Source organism: Tenrec ecaudatus, chromosome 8 (genome assembly GCF_050624435.1).
Source record: "Tenrec ecaudatus isolate mTenEca1 chromosome 8, mTenEca1.hap1, whole genome shotgun sequence".
NCBI classification, from domain to species: Eukaryota; Metazoa; Chordata; class Mammalia; order Afrosoricida; family Tenrecidae; genus Tenrec; species Tenrec ecaudatus.
Window position 1 is genome coordinate 719,629 of NC_134537.1, and position 17,661 is coordinate 737,289.

A 17,661-nucleotide genomic window follows, 5' to 3' on the forward strand; every position below is an offset into this window, starting at 1 on the left:
ACACTTAGCTATCATTTATTCACACTAGTAATTGCCTCATTAAATTGTGTTTTAATAAATACCACAATTAACATTTTGTTACCCGAAAAACCCAAATATTCAAACCATTCAGAAATGAAGTGCAGAGCCCAAGGGATTTCTAGGAGAAAATGAGAGAGAATTAGATTGTGTCAAATGTAGATAACTTCAAAGGGAAAGAGATCATTTAAACTTGCTTCTTACTTACTGAAATATTCTGTGCATATTTTATTGTTTTGTGGTATTGCTTGTTATAATCCAGCCAGTGAATGTTCAAAGAACATAAAATCCTACAAATACATAAATAAATGGTTACTATGAGTACATTTACAAAAAGGCAACAATTAAGATCAAAAGTCTCAACATGTAAGCATTGATTAGGTAAAGCAATTCTATTTCCCAGTGGTGTTCCCATAATGCTTGGCAGTGGGAGAAAAAATTGGAAGGTTTTACATTTCATGGCAGCTGCATGTTTTATTTTTCAGAGGTCAAATAATTTATAAACCTTATTTAAATTACTATAGTAGCACCAGTTAATCTTCTGGATGATCATGACTTTACAGAATTGGACAGTGGAACATTCTGGGGTCATTCAGGGAGTTTGAATATCCCCCAGAGGTGCTACTATTGTTTATATCACCCAGTGTGGTAACTTATATTGTCACCACCAATCCCCTATGGATTTCCTCCTGTACCAGACCATAGTTACTCAAACCAAAGTCATCACCATTGAGACAATTCTGACTCATCCCAACCCTAGAGGACAGATTAGGCCTGTCCCTGTGCGTTTCTGAAACTGTAAATCTTATCAGGATTAGAAAACTTCATCTTTCTTGTGCAGAGTGACTAGTGATTTTGAACCACTGATCTTGAAGTTAGCAAGCAGTCCGACATGTAATCCACTCTAGCACCAGGGCTCATGTCCAGACCATACATACTCCTTTTATTCCACAGCAGATACATTAATATACACAGACATAGACATTAGACATAAGATCGGAGTTCTAAAACCCCAAAGAACAACAAAAGAAGGGAGGAAGAGCCCGATTTCACTCTAAACATTCTATGAGTTTTCGTGAATGTAGTGAATATGAAAGGGAGATTCCCTAGGACAGGAGAGGGTCACGTGATTAGCACAGACCTCCTGTGATGTTGTTCTTCAACATCATCAATCTCCATACCAAACACAAAGGCACTGTCTTCAATGAAACTGTGCATTGAAAAAGAAGGACAAGGACATCGCACCCACGCAATAATGGAAATGGGCACAACTTTGTTCACCCATATCGCCTCCTCTCCCGCGGGGAGGCCTCAAAACTGGGCTTTCACATTCTGGATAGCCCACGGCCCATTGGGAAGTACCGAGTCCCTAGTGCACTGCACCCAGGATGAATAATGGGATGTTTATGTTGAGATGCTACGTGTCGGTGGAGAAAGTAAACCTCGATCTGCACTGAAGTTGAAAGGGAAATGCCAGCTTGGCTTTTAAGGAAACAAGAAGTAATGGGACACGAATCCTGGAGAAAGAGGGAGTTTGAGGAACAGTGTAGCGGAACTATTGGAAGGAAACCTCCAGATCTTCTTCCAGGAAATTGCAGCCACAAAACCCTATGAAGAAGTCCCACGGCCAACACATGAGCTGGCGACTTGAGTCAGAACTGACTGGATGGAAATAGGTTTGGCTTTTTCCCCTCTTAGTCTTTCTTTCTCCTGAGTCAGGCTGCCTAGCAGAAATGCCTATGTTGCGATTGCTGGTGAATACTGGTCCCAGACTAGACTTCTCTGCATAAAACTTACCCTTTGAAGTCAAAAGCTGCAAAAGACAATTGGCTCTCCACTTGTGTTCTCCAGCACCAGACTTACCAAGAGGAAACAGGCACCAATCATTGTGGCTTTAACCGTGACGTCTAGATCTGCAGGCACGTGAATTCCAAAGTTGTCAGCGTTTGTAAAGACATTATTTACAAACCCCGACCAGTACTTGGAAATCTTCCCAATCGTGAGTTTTTCGTTGATAGTCTTTACCTTTGAAGAGAACATAAAAGATATGGGGATGAAAGTAAGAGATAAAGGGCTGATTTTACATTTCTTAGAATGTTCACTTCATGAGAAAAATGAATTATTTTATTGTCTCCAAATGAACATTTGATATTACTCATTTATGTAAGAATATCTTTGTAGATTTAACTTCCAGCCTACTTTCCTGTAATTTTGTTTTTCGAACACTTTTGTAACCTGTCTTAATTCTGTTTTCTTAATATATTTTTTGTAAGCAGTTAGTATAATAGCAATGCGTATTTAAGACCAGGTCACCACCAGATGGCAGTAGGGTACATGGTCTGATGCTAACGTGACACTCCAAAGTTTCACTTTCTGTATGGTGATGACTAAGATTGAAAACAGAGAAGGGTACTTAGCGTTTCTGTGTACCATGAATACCAAAACATGATGCCTAAATTCTCCTCCGTCCTAAGGAATGGGTGCAGTTAGGACAGTCTACTTCGCAAAATATGCTTGGTGTTCTGTGTGAGCAGTGTAGGCTGGAGCCCAACACCCGGACGGACGGACTGGCCTGAGTTAGGTGTACCTGAATGACAAGTGAAGGTGAACTTTAGACGAAGACCGTCTCCTCTGCCTAAAATGAATGCTTAGGCAATGCTGTTAAAATAAATCCGTGCAGCAACACATTGAATTTGCTACTACCTGTTGTCTTTAACATTCAGATTAGAATTCTATGTAAGATAGTTTTATGAGTGAAGTTAGCCAGTCTTATGAATATAGCTTTTAAATAAGTGCTGTTTAAATCACTGAGAAATTGTTGTGAGTAAGGAAAAAATAGTTGTGCTTGTAAAACACATGAAACACACTGAACAAACTTCAGGAAAGTTGTATTTGCCAGACATGATTATGTTCAATTACTAGCCCTGCTTTTTAGTACTTAGGGCTTGTCAGTAAGGGCAGTACATTTTTGTCACCTGTTTTTGTCTCCTGGTAGTCCTTTGAGTTAGTCTTTGGAATTATGAATTCTTTAGGACGGGTGTATATACTATGGGCTTATTCTATTATTTCACAGGTTTATTATTTTCTAAATTTATTCCAGGTAAATTTCACAAGGAACCCTGGTGGTGCAGTGGCTAAGCACTTGACTATGAGCTAAAGGATTGGCGGTTTGATCCCACCAGCCTCTTTGCAGGACAAAGATGTGGCATCTGCTTCCATTCAGGCTACAGCTTTCAACACTTTCTTTATTGAAGCCTTTGACACCTTATGAGGCTGCTCTACTCTGTTTTATTGGGCTGACAAGAAACAGAATCTACTTTAGGGAAACAAGAATATTTCATGCTTTGAACATTTAAGGATATTATTACGTTGCAAACCATTATGATTAATGTGAAAAGATCCTTCACTTTGCCCATCATACCTCAAAGTCCACATCTCCAAAACAGCCACATGTTGCACAAGGACCAACAATTTTCAAAATATCTTCTTTGTTTGCATTTTGGATCGTGAATTTAGGCAAAAAGGGGTCCCACTTCTGTGCAACATAACCAACGATCGTACCAGGAGGAGCTTCAATTTCTAGCTGTAAGAAGAGATCCTGAAATCAGTTATTTTAAGCTTGTAATATCCTATTTTCACTCTAATGTCAGCTTATCTATAAATGTACTCTTATGAAATTGTTTTTGTGTTTGGCACATCATTCTAATCATCTCCTGTGAAAACAAAGACTTGCTTTTGCTATTGTTTCTTTTCTTCATTTATTACATTACAGAAATTGTATACATATATGTTTGGCTCTTGTTAAGTCCATGTTTTCATGCTATTTAAAAACAGGTTCATATTTTTTGTTTTAACCCCACCTTCACACACACACACTCCAAAGTGCACATGCACCCAGACTGTCTTCTAATACTTTTTCTTTTTCTCTCTCTGGTGTCATTTCCCCCAAGCACCACAGTTGGTCAAGCACCAGGAGTACAATCACAGGAATCACCACACCTCACACCTTCCACTCTCTGCCTATTGACACCGCAACCAAGCACCTGGTAGGTCTCATTTACCAACTGCAGAGTGTTTGAGTTTTCTTCCTCTTCAGGTTGTCACCTTGAAATTTTAACTCAAAGCAAGGAGCTCTGAAAGAGGGATAGTTATGAAGCACCAATTTGATAGCTGATTCACTTCTTCCAAAGTATTTACATTTCCATATTTTTGTGCCATTTTTAATGTATTTGGTGTGATTTTGGCCAAACCAAAATGACACTGGAGATGTCATGATATAATTGTGAAAGAACAGAGCCTGAAACCATCAGCAAATACCATTTTTCTTGAACATAAATGGCACACAGACTTCCTCAGGTGGCCTGCACAGGAATAGCATCAACTACATCAGTTGAAAGAGGTGATAGAGAAACTCGATATCAGTCAGAACAGGGGCAAGAGCCAGCTGCAGAACAATCCACGTATGGAAGCATAACTGGAAGCTGAAGAAAATTAAATTAAATCTAGAAGAGCCAAAATACAACGTTGAATATATAATCCCACTGGGATTTAGAGACCATCGAAGAACAGATTTGAACACGAATGACCAAAGACTAGACTGGTTGTGAGGTTACATCAAGGTTATCCTATGTAGAGAAAGCAAAATGACATTAAAAATACAGGAAGGAAAGCACAGAGTAAAATGGATGTCAGAAGAGATTCCAGGCTTGATCTTGGCAACACAGCAGTTAAAGTAGGTGAAAAGCCCAACCAGGCTCAGTGCCGTTGAGACAGTTCTGACCGACGGCAACCCCGGGGCACCGAGCAGGAAAGATCCTTTGGGTTTCCAAGCCTGCAACGCATGACAGGCATAGAAAGTTTAACCGGTCTCCCTCAGAGAGGCTGTGGGTGGAGGCACCACTACTGAACCTGGGATCCTCAACGTGAATAAAAGAAATGATATAAAAGATCTGAAAGAAAGATTTCAAGGGCAGCTTCAGAAATTTAGAGTAAGAACATGCTCAGCATTTCTCAGGCTGAACGAAATGAGGAAAAATATCAAGCCTCAAGTTGACATATTGAAAGATTCAATTGCCTTGCATCCAAAAATGGATCATCAATAAGGAACACCAAAAAAGAGTGGATACATTTGAATTGTGCCATTGGGAAGAATGTTGAGTGCACTAGAATGAGTAAGTCTGTCTTGGAAGAAATCCAGGCCGAGTGCTCCCTGGGCGCCAGAGGAGACTTTGCCTCACAGACTTTGGGTGTGGTTTCAGGAGAGAGCAGCGCCTGCAGAAGAACATCATTCTTTGTGAAGTAGATGGCAGTCAGGAAAACAAGGAAGACCTTTGTAGAGATGAATTGACAGTGGCTGCAAAATGGGCTCAAACATAACAATACTTGTGAGACTGTGCAGGCCCAGGCAGTGTTTGGGTCTGTTGTAATAGGGATGCTATCTGTCAGTATGGATTAGACAAAAATCTAGTAACTGCAAATTCCAGACTCACTACAATTCGGTTGATTCTAATTCATAGCAAGCCAATAGGATAGAGTAGAATTTCTCCTTAGGAGTTCTGAAGCTCTAAATCTTCACAGAAACAGAACAATGAAGGCTGAACAGGCAAGAGGAAAGTAGAAGGAAATGGGGAAAAGAACTAGGAGGCAAAGGACATTGACAGAGGTCTAAATACAGACATGCACATATGTAAATATATATACAATGAGAGGAGAATAGAGTTATGGACCATATTCCAAATTCTGACCGTTAGCAGATTTTTGCAACTGTTTCTTCTTACCTTTCATCTAACCCATAGGCCAGTGAAGATCCTTAGGGATCGACTCCTACAGGCTTTACTGCCGTCACTTCACCGTGGTGGACTCCACTCTGCGAATGCACTCCTCCTCAGTCACATTTTGAGTGCCCTTAGATGCACGCGGCCCATCCTCTGACACAATCTCTGACAGTGTTTTGCTTCCATTCATTGGGCCTTCAGTATCTGATGGTGTTTGGAGCCTGTGCATGAGGTTTCCAGCAGCTACTTCCTCTGAAGTGGGCAGCCAATTCCTTCTTTGTTGTCTGTGTTCTTAGTCTGGAAGCTATGCTGACACCTGTTCACTATCTGTGACCCTGCTGGCATTTGACACATCAGTGACGTAAGCTCCAGCAGCACACAAGCTATCATGGTATGCCAGGCTGACAGACAAGTCGTGGAGAAGTGAGACTATAGAACTGGAACTGGGCATTATGCTAGAGAGAAAAGCTTGTAGGGTGGGTTGTGGGACTCTCCAACCCAAATTTCATTAAGGGAACAGCCTAAGAACTCCTCTGCCTCTTTCCGGACTGACAAGGGCAGTGTTGTAGTTCGATGTCATTGAGTCCGTTTTGCTTTAATGGATCCTTTTCACAATAAAACGAAACACTCTCAGCTGCTGCACTATCCTCACAATGCTTCTTATGCCTAAGCTCACTGTTGCAGCCAGCGTTCCAACCATGTCAACCCCGAGGGTCTCCTCCTCTGTCCCTGCCCCTCTGCTTCACCAAGCACTTCACTGTCACTACCCCTCTACTTCACCAAGCACTTCACTGTCCCTGCCCCTCTACTTCACCAAGCACTTCACTGTCACTACCCCTCTACTTCACCAAGCACTTCACTGTCCCTGCCCCTCTGCTTCACCAAGCACTTCACTGTCCCTGCCCCTCTGCTTCACCAAGCACTTCACTGTCACTACCCCTCTACTTCACCAAGCACTTCACTGTCCCTGCCCCTCTACTTCACCAAGCACTTCACTGTCACTACCCCTCTACTTCACCAAGCACTTCACTGTCACTACCCCTCTACTTCACCAAGCACTTCACTGTCACTACCCCTCTACTTCACCCCTCTACCTACCCCAGCACTGGTCTCTGCAGAAAACATGTCCAAGGTACATCAGGCAAAGTCTTGACATCCTTGCCCTTAAGGAACACTCTGGCCATACTTCTTCCAAGACAGATTTGTTGGTCTCTTTGGCTTTCAGTGGTACTTTCAATACCCTGCCAGCGCCACAATTCAAAGGCATCCATTCTTCTTAGGTCTACCTTATTCAGTGCCCCACTTTCACATGCATACAGGCCATCGTAAATACCATGGTTTGGGTCAGGCACACCTTAGTGCTCAACGTTGCTTCTTTGCTTTGCCAGACTCTAAAATGGTCTTGCGAAGCAGATAACAACAAACTCTGGATAACCTTGAGAAGAATGGGCGTCCCAAAACACTGCACTGTGCGCACGCCCAACCTGAACGTGGATCAAGAGGTAGTTGTGTGAATAGTACAAGAGAAGACTGCATGGTTTAAAATGAGGAGAAATGTGTGTGAAGGTTGTATTCTCTCCCTGCACTTACTCAAACTGTATGAATCACAAAACATCAAACAGCTGGATCAGGTGAAGAAGCATGAGACATCAGGATTTAATCAGGATGCATCAGGAGCAGTAGTAATCCACTTTCTAATTCACTCTTCCTGAGGGCAAGTCCAGTGAATGGTCACACTTTATTGGAGGCTGACTCTTTGTGTAGTCGTTTGGGACTTCCACTGTAGACGGTTGTTGTTAGGTGCCATGAGCTGGCTCGGACTCGTAGCCCTCTCCTGGACAGCATAAGGAAATACTGTGTGGTCCGGTGCCACCCTCACAATTGTTCCTAGAATTGAACCCATTGTTGCAGCAACTACGTCCATTCAATTCCCCGAGTGCCCTCCTCTTTTTCACTGCACCTTTTCAAAACGTGACGTCCTTCTGAAAACTCTGGATCCCTGCTGGTGCAATGGTTACCAGTCACCCTGTGGCTCTGAGAAAAAAGACAGCCTTCCCCCCTCCCACCCCCCGGAAGAGTTACTTTCTTAGACCCTCATAGGGGCAGCTCTACCCTGCCCTGAAGGATCACTATGAGTTAGTGTAGACTTGATAATAGCAAGCATTTTTGTTTGTTTGTTTACCAAGCATGCTGCCCTTCTCCAGAGACTATAAATCTAGTGCCTTCCATAAACATAATACACAGCATTTAAGCTCTAATACAGATGATCTTTGAACACTAAGGCGTACTTTATCCACACTGCAGTATTTTCAATTGCCTCGCGCGCATGCAAAAGCTTGAGGTGTGACTGCAGAAGAATGGATGCATTTGAATTACGGTGATGGCAAAGAACATCGAACACACCCTATTCTATCACCGCAGCAACCATCTGTGCTGGAGGAAGCACAGCCAAAATACTACTTAGAATTGAGACTGGTGGTATTGGTCTCCTGCACTTGGGGCCTATTCATAGTTAATTGAGAAGGTCTTCCTGTTTAAAAAAGTAGAGTGGAAGAGAAAGGAGGCAGACTCTCAAAAAGATAGATGGACACAGCAGCTCTAACAATGGAACCCAGGTTAGGAAAGACTCTGGTGATGATTTAGGATCGGGCACATGGGGCCTCATAGAACCAAATATTCATATTTTAAATTAATTAATTTAATATATATTTTCTTATTTATCATTTTATGGGGGCTCTTACAGCTCTTATCACAATCCATATATGCATAGATTGTGTCAAGCACATTTGTACATTTCTTCTCATCAGCATTTTCAAAAAATTTTCTTTCTACTTGAGCCCTTGGTATCAGCTCATTTTCCCCACTCTTCCTCCCTCATGAACCCTTGATAATTTATAAATTATTATTATTTTTCATGTCTTATACTCACCACCATTTCCCTTTACCCACTTTTCTCTTGTCTGTCCCCTGGTAGTGGGTGATATATAGATCATTGTGATCGGTTCCCCTCCTTTCCCCCCCATCTTTCCCTTACCCTCCTGGTATTGTTACTCTCATTATTGGTCTTGAGGGGTTCATTTGTCCTGAATTCCCTGTGTTGCTGTGAGCTCTTATCTGTACATGCTCTGGTCTAACTGGATTTGTAAGGTAGAATTGGGGTCATAATAGTGGAGGAAAGAAGCATTAAAGAACTAGAGGAAAGTTGTAGGTATCATCAGTGCTGTACTATACCCTGACTGGCTCATCTCTTCCTTGTGACCTTTCTGTAAGGGCATGTCCAATTGTCTACAGATGGACTTTGGGTATCTGCTCTCCCCCTCATTCACATTGTTATGATTTTTGTTCTGGGTCTTTGATTTCTGACACTTGATCCCATTGACCCTTGATGATTCACACAGGCTTTGTTGCTTCTCAGCTAGATGGCCGCTTGTTTGTCTTCATGCCTTTAAGAGCCCAGATGATACACCTTGTAATAGCCGGGCACCATCAGCTTTCTTCACCACATTTGCTTATGCACCCATTTTATCTTCAGCAATTGTGTCAGGAAGGTGAGCATCACAGAATGCCAGGTTATTAGAAGAAAGTGTTCTTGCACTGAGGGAGTACTTGAGGAGAGGCCCAATGTCTGCCTGCTACCTTAATACTTAACATATAAACATATGTATATAGATCTATTTCCCTATTGTTATATATAACTATATTTCTATATGTATATGCCTGTATTTAGACCTCTATCAATGTCCTTTGCCTCCTAGTTCTTTCCTCCATTTCCTTTTACTTTCCTCTTGCCTGTTCAGCCTTCATTTGGGTTTCACTAATTCCTCTCGGTTACATTGCCCTTGATCAAGCCCCACCAGGCATCCTACACCCTCCTTGCCATGGATTTTAGATCACTTATTTCCCTGTCCCTGGATTTGTTGACATGCCCTTTTCTTTCCCCCAACTGCCCCTCTGCCATGTTCCCCGAGAAATGTTGGTCCTATTGTTTTCTCCTCCAGATTGTTTATCCCACCTATCTTATCTAGATAGACATGCAGAGACAACAATTAGCACAAAACAAGACAAAGCAAAACAACAAAAGAAAACAAACAAAAAAAACCCCTAAGACTACAACAACAAAAAAAAGACAGGAAAAGAAAGCCAATAAATACTTTCAGGTCTGTTTGTTGACCTTTAGGAGTGTTTTCCAGTCAAGTCTGATGGGGTGCCATGCCCTACCCCCAAAGTCTATTTTTGGTATTCCCTGAGGACTTCATTGCTTTGTTCTCCTTGCTGCTCTGTTGCATGCCCTTAGTGTTTCACCTCAGTGTGATGGGGTCAGATAGGCCATGATTCCTGCACTGTGTCTCCAGTGTTGGCTCCCGTAGCACTATGGGTCAGTGAGGGATGTTATGTATTGTGGTGCTGGTCCTGTGGTCCTCTCTGTTCATTGGCTGCTCTGAGCAGGAATATCATCCTTGGGGCTTGGTCAAATATTCATGTTAAAGACATCTCTAACCCAAACTCAATAGTTGCTTTTTTTTTTTCAACCCAAAGCTACTAATCCCTTTCTTTACATTTGAAGCTTAGTAGATTTGAATTCCAAAATGAATGGTTGGGTGAAAGGGCAGAGGCCATCTTGTAAATCAGTATCCATTGATTTCTATAAAATGGGGAGAGAATATTTAATCACTCAATTTTGATAAGCTTATATGTAAAATAAGCTAATAGTGATCTTCTATACTTGTCCCTCCTCTTCTCTTTACAAACCTCATTGCACATATATTCTTGTTATTTTTCTAAAATAAAAATTTTCTCTATATGCATATGAAATAATTGTATAAATTTCATTTAAATATATTTTAGCACATTTTCCATTATTAAACTAACTATCCCATCTTGAGTCTTACCAAATTTTCAATAACTGCCAGTATGGGAGTGAAACTCCTTGGATTCTATGTATGAGAACCTTAGTCATCTTTTCCATTATGAAAAATCAGGTGATTGCCGACAGACAGGTAAGGAATTTGCTTCACTCTATATTGTTAGAAAATTCTCCACCACCCATATCCATATTCATTTCCAGAGTAAGTTTATGTGGATCCTTTATGGAGAACTTGTCAAGTAAACTGCTGTGGTAATAATCACTTTTAGTGGATTTAGTACCAGACCGACCCACGGAATTGAGGATTAATGATGTCCCAAATGTCCAACTGTTCCGTGGCACTAGTTCCGTTTTTACCCCCTCCTCCCTTGAGTGTATTCCCTTATGTTATCAGGTTCTGGGAATCACTGCAACGACCCACAGAAACTCAGAAAACATGAGAATTGTCTCATGTGGTGGTGGGTGTGATTCACCCCAAACTCAGAAGGTTGGGCAGAGGTGAGCCAAATGTAGGGTGCAGAGCCAGAAGCTACCCATGTCCAAAAAAATCACCACAGGCTCTCTTACTTCCACCAAGCCTCAGTCAATTAACAGAGGTCTGACTTTCCAGGTGAGGTGATGAATGTTTGGAATTGTATGGGGGTGTGGCGGGGGTGCATATATCCAAGGGAAACAAAGCGTGTGGCCTGCTTCATGCCTAGCTCTCCAGTGGAGTCTTCAAGATGTCATCAAGGAAACAAAGAGCATGGGTCAATTCACAGTCTCTATTAAGGTCAGGCCTTATTCATATCCTATTCTTGTTTGGTAGTAGAAAAGGCTATCCAAAATGGGACAATAGCCACAGGTGTATAATGTCCAGAATTATAATATATCACATAAGGAATTATGGCTAGAAAGTCCATATTAATTAACTATAACTCAACTGCATCATGCCAATGAACGTTATAATTGCAGATCCATTATATAATAAGTATTTATTGTTTTTTAAGATAAAAGAAATGAATTAATCCTTTGAAAACAATAAGATTAATGATCCTGCATTGTCATTAATGATTATAATTAATATGTAAATGGTGTGCTAAAATAATAACACTAAACTAATCAAACAGTGTAGAATAGTGTTTTATCCCTTAGTGTTTCCTGAATTCAGTTACAGTTAGAGAAGATAAAGACTTGCTCAATTGTAGAGCTCAAAGACATTACAATTACATGCCTAGTATAGAGATCCAGGAAGATGTGTCTCAGTTAGGTGATGCATGAGCTGTCTTCACCAATAAACATCACGGAAGCCACCAGAATCTGTGTCTAGGAAGGCAAAAATTTTAGTGAATCACCAGCTCCGTAAGCTGCTCCAGTCTGTAATGAGTGACATGCTGATTCAAACAAGTGAGAGGTTAATTATTCCACAGCTCCAAACGAATGCCATTTAAAGAAATAATTGTTAATCTTTCATTGTGGGAAAGAAGAGAAAACCACCAGTGCCAGCGACTCACCTCCTGTAGGTAGCAAGGGCACCAGCAGCTGTTACACCTCAAGGGCCTGTTTACTGTAATCACTTCTTGCCCGGAGTTGTCTGTGATCCTCAGGGTGCAAGACCGCAGAGTGGAACAAAAGGTGCGATTGAAACAGATGCTTTCCTCCACCGCAAAGTAGATTCTTTGTCCCAAGCTATTTTTAATCTCATATTTATTGGAAGTCTCAGTGCCAAGTATCACTAATGAAGCAAGATTTTTTTTTGTTAAATGTTGCTATTACTTTATATGAAAACTTTCAAATGAATAAATGAATAATAAGAGAAAACAAGCAGAGTGACTAATTGAATATCAAATCAAGTATATGGCATCTGATTCACATAAATCTAATATCTTGCTCTAAATTTTGAGAACTTGGTCATGAAAATCAAAGTGAATTCTGAGAACATACGAAGGCAACTCATTTATGGCTTTTGCTTCCAGATGTATAAGTTACTTGGAATCACGCAGCACTGCTTTCCTATTAAAGAGCCAATGCTGTAAGGAAGTAGCTCTTACTGAGATGATAATTCCTCATTGTTGAAAAAGTTATGGGGACAATTTATAATGATAGTAATGATTTTCTCTACAGTCTCTATCTGGTAATATATCTATAGCTGCATGATATTCTGCTGTTTATTCTCATTTTGACATATTTTAGGAGTGAAACAGAGTATTAAGAACAGAAAAAACTCAAGTCGACAAATTACCAACATCCATGTAAATTTGTTTATTGTTACACAATTTGCTTATTTGGTGACTCGCTGATGAAAGATACAACTAGAAATCCATTCAGATGGATTCTTGATATGTACTTTCAATCTGTATTTCCACTTCTGAAATCCTTAAGAAAATTTAGATTATTAATATCCATGGGATAATCTGATAAAATACTTTCTTTTTCTAAGATTAAAAATGTTTTTGAATATTGATGTTAATGTCATGAAATATTTGAAGAGTTTTGTTTTTGGATTTATCTACATTAGTAATTTACTTTCAAGTGTAGTTTAAAAGTAGACCTACTACTCTTTTTTATTTAATTTTATTCCACATATTTCACTTAATTCTCTATAAAATATTTAGATTTAAATAACTTTCTTGAAACCAAAATATTTTCAATTATTTAGTAAGCGCAGAATATACTTACTTCCAAGAAGCTCCACCTGCTGGTGTAGAATGATCAGGTCTAACTGTTGAAGAGTGACACGAAGGAGACAAAGTATTACATCCAAACACTGAAACATGGGGAAATAGTGCTATTCAGCTTTTTAACATACTGCTTAAATTTAGGTGATTTTCACTTCTCTATCAGGAGAATGGTTGAAAATAGCTAACATTTTAGAATGCAGAAGAAAGCATTTAATAAGGTGCTCTTTATTAGAGGAAATTCTTCCGAGAACGTGGAAAATTCCAAGACAGAATTTCCATGAATAAGAAACAGAACTATGGTTAATTTTGAAGTTTCTGAACTAATAGAAAATAAAAGTAGCTTACCAGGAAAAAAATACTTTCAGAAGATTTTTAAACAATGGCTAAACATTAATGCTTATGATGCTTGAAATTTTTTATTTTAGTTTTTAAGGAGATGGAGCAACCCAAGAATGACTTGAATGGGGTGACTTTCAGAACTTGACCAACTACATTCCTTTTTGGCCAGTGGCATAGGCTATGCCCTCTAGTGGATCTTGAATCCTGAACTGTGCAGATAGACTAACTTGACTGACTGACTGGACAGAGAGACAGATCCACTGGCTGTGAGAGAGGCAGAGAAACAGAGAGGCAGAGCATTAGAACAAGGAAATGGATCATGCAGTTGCAGAGGATGCCAGGTTTATGGGTCATAGGTCAGAAGATTAGCAGCTCAGATGACTGGCTCAGAGGCTATTAAATCTGAAGAACTAGTGGTCAAATCATGATGAATCAGATGCAGACTTCAGATCAAGGAAGTGAGCTTTGTCAGGACATCTGATTTTTAATGGGTGCAGGGCACACCCCTGAGGGAATTTCTTTTACCACTGAAGGAATGGGTGATCATATCAAATCAGATCGTGGGAAATGCTTGCATCATTCCAGAATGGCTACACCACATCATTACATACCTGAAAAACCACATCACGATACTACTGAGAGTCATGGACCAGTCATGTCTGTAAAGCATGCACTCTCTTAGTAAAGACACACTAAGTAAAGCCACACTGGTGTCCAACATGCATAACAAACTAATGCAAGAAGTCAATGCACTGGCCTCAGATATGTGCTTGCATCGATACACACAAACATAATAAGACTAGAAAGAAATAGTCATATCAATTGGTCATGCCTCTGTCACTGGTGACATGCTTATAACTGGTCTTTAGAACCAATGTCTTCCACTATTCTCTTTACCAATTCTGAACACACCCTCCAACATATCCCTGCTGGGTTTCCTAACTCATTTTAATGGCCACGCAGAACTCAAAGACCATACTCATAAGTATGGGATTGATTTAAGGAAGTTAACAGGTTACAATTCAGGATCAGAAATTCTCAGGATACAGTTCTTTCCAGTCAGGAGAGCCTCTTTTCAGTCATACCCAGAGCCACACCTCTCTCTGGTCCTCAGCCTCTCAGCCACACTGTTCCTTGTCCTCCCCTCTCCGTGGGCAACGCTACAAAGCTCCCTTACCTCGATAATAAATGCCAAGGGCACCTCACTCTACTGTTAGCCCCAGCATAAAGGTGCTCAGTATTATATCTCTGGATCAGCAAGTTATCTCTGAGGAGTAAGTGCCTGGTCACCCTGTTCTGCCAATGGCTCTCTTATTTGAAGTTTTATTTTCTCTACGGACCAGGACGGCTGCCACTCTGTCTCACGCTCTAGCTTTAAGTTCTGCTGCAGCTACGTCTCTGTCACTGCTCTGCTGCTCCTCTGGTATCATAGCTCCTTTTCCTGGATTGATGGGGTGCCCTGTTTAGGGATCTCAGGGTCCAAAGGAGGTACTCCACTCCTGGCTCTTCTTTCTTAATAAAGTGACAGGGTTCATTTTAAACCCAGTTGGATGGAGAAATGGACCAGTCCCCTTGTTAGAGTTCCACGCACACACTCTGCACGATCCGACTCAGTTGTCTGGGGGATTTACAAAGATAATGACTAAAAGAGTCATATCAAATAAATCATCGCATGGAAACACGACAGGACAAAGGGACATCCTAAAGAATCCCCTAGATTTTAGACATATTCTTTTGTATAGCCCTTCCCTACTGCAGGGTGAGGCAACAAAATATTTGTGAGTGAATCACTGCAGGTGGTAGTGAGGAGGCCGTGAATTAGCAGCCTGCTATCTGACTTGCTGATCTTCCATCTCCACCTCCTGATTCCTGAAACCTTGAATCTGGCTATAGGAGAAAAGGTAAACCATGCTGGACTCTGGTTTATAATATATACAATTTCTAGAGCACATTGTCTCAACCCTTCAAAGTGTTACTACCTACTTAACACCGTCCTTCCCTCCTTAGAAGGCCATTCAATTATTCGATCCAGCCAGCTGCTTCAGCATCATGGGGAACACAGTCAGAGCAGTGACTTCCATGAGCACAGAGTCATTGCAATATCTCATTTGTTAGGAAGCGAGTCTTTTGAGCAGATACAACTCTGTAGGAAATAGCATGGAGGGGAAGAATATATTCCGTGAGTCCTGGGCTGACAGATTTGGCTGAGCCTCTGTATGTGTGGAAGGCAAATTCTTATCCCAAGTATCTATCCCAGTACAGATGAAACACTGCCCTTTCAGCAATGGAAGCTGTCCAGTGTAATCAACCTGTGAGCAGGCCACTGGTCACCTTGAACCGTGAGTCCATCGTGGGAATTCATGGTTGGTCTCTGCAGCAAGCACACTGGACATTTATCCATTGGCCTGGTCAGTCGAAGCCCATGTGCTGAGCACATGCAGGGCTTCCATCCCTGTCACCATGCCCCTTTTGCTCATGGACCCATCGGCCAATAACAAAGTGGCTGGGGAATGAGGAGAATAACTGTGTTCGGTGTGTGCCGTCCTACCCAATTGATTGTGAAAATCTTCCTCTGCCAAGGCCGCCCTTTGGTAAGCATCCTTATGAGACACAAATATGTCACTTCTTTGACTCATTCAGAGAAGTGTACTCAAATATCTCTTCTTCACATGTCCTTGTCACCAGTTTTCCTTCCAAGTCCCTGATCACCTAGCCAGTCTACCAGCTACAGCGTATGCATCAATGTATAGCCACACTTCCGACTGTTTATCCTTGTAACTGAAGTGAACAACAGGTATACTGTGCAAAGTTCTGCCCGTTGGGAAGACTTCCTTTTACCAGTTCTTCAGGGAGGTCACAGGAAGGGGCTACAGTGCTCCTGCTGTCCACTTTCAAATCATGCCCTTTGACAGCTGTTCTCCTCCCAAGGGTTACAGCCTTGGGATCCCTAAAAGAAGTTTTACACTGTCCTCTATAGAGTTATTATGAGTTAGAATTAACTCAATGGCAGTTTGTTTTTGGTGACACAGTGGTTAGTGCATGTGACTGCAAATGGAAAGATCAAAGGTTCAAATCACTCAGCTGCTTTTGGGGAGAAAGATATGACAGTGTGTTTCTACAAAGATTTACAACCTTAAAAGTCTTTTCAGGGAATTTGTACTCTGCCCTATGGGTTGAGATCAACTCATAAAAAGTGGGACAGGGAGTACATGTTTATCTTACTAATAAGGCTAGATCCATGGGCACTTCCTCCTTCTGAGTTCCAATCAGCATCTTATCATTGATGGAGTGGACAATAGTAAATTGTACAAGGTCAATCAAGGTCCCTGCAGACTAGACCATAGCATAGGGCTGGGGAGTGGATAAGCCTCTCAGTGGAAGTGTAGTGCTGACCTGCACACTGATGCCAACTGACTCTGGTGATCCTTGGAAACTGAAATTGAGACAAAAAGCATTGGCCAGATCATTAACTCTGTAACAGGTACAAAGTGATGTATTAAATTGCTGAAGCAATGAGCTACATCCAGAACAGCAACTGGGACTGGAGTTACCTCATGGTTAAATTTAAGATACCCAGTCATTCTCAAAGTATCTACCATCTATACAAATATGCATATTTTCACAGATCAAAAGACTGATTGACTGGGGATCTGTGGGATCCTTAAACTCTTGATGATGACACGAATATTTGCAATCACCTCAAGTTTGCAATGTTGCTTTTGGTTTATGCTTTTCCTAGGTAGAAACAGTTGTAATTATTTCCACTTGGATTTTCATGCCACAATTGCCCTTACTCCACTGATCAGATATTTAAAGTGGTGATTATTCATTTGTTGAGGCTATTTATTCCAATTATGCATTCTGAAACTGGGAAAATCACTACAGGAAGGGGTTAGGAATTCAGTGAACCCATTGTGAGTTGAATCTGAGCTAAGACTCCATTAATAATCTGATCTCCATATCCTCCCGCACTTGGGGGCTACAATGATGGATGCTTTGGGCCTCT

General features: G+C 41.1%; 1 protein-coding gene across 1 annotated transcript in view; it reads right to left on the reverse strand.

Annotated features, from left to right (window-relative positions):
- Nucleotides 1-269: 269 nt before the first annotated feature.
- PLSCR5 (phospholipid scramblase family member 5) overlaps nt 270-17,661 on the reverse strand; it is a 43,397-nt gene continuing 26,005 nt past the window's right edge. The window contains exons 4-8 of the mRNA XM_075555848.1: nt 13,315-13,357; nt 12,150-12,370; nt 3,440-3,601; nt 1,882-2,043; nt 270-308 (exon numbers count right to left, since the gene is read on the reverse strand). Coding sequence (XP_075411963.1) covers nt 270-308; nt 1,882-2,043; nt 3,440-3,601; nt 12,150-12,370; nt 13,315-13,357 — 627 coding nt within the window. The remainder of the gene's footprint in view (nt 309-1,881; nt 2,044-3,439; nt 3,602-12,149; nt 12,371-13,314; nt 13,358-17,661) is intronic.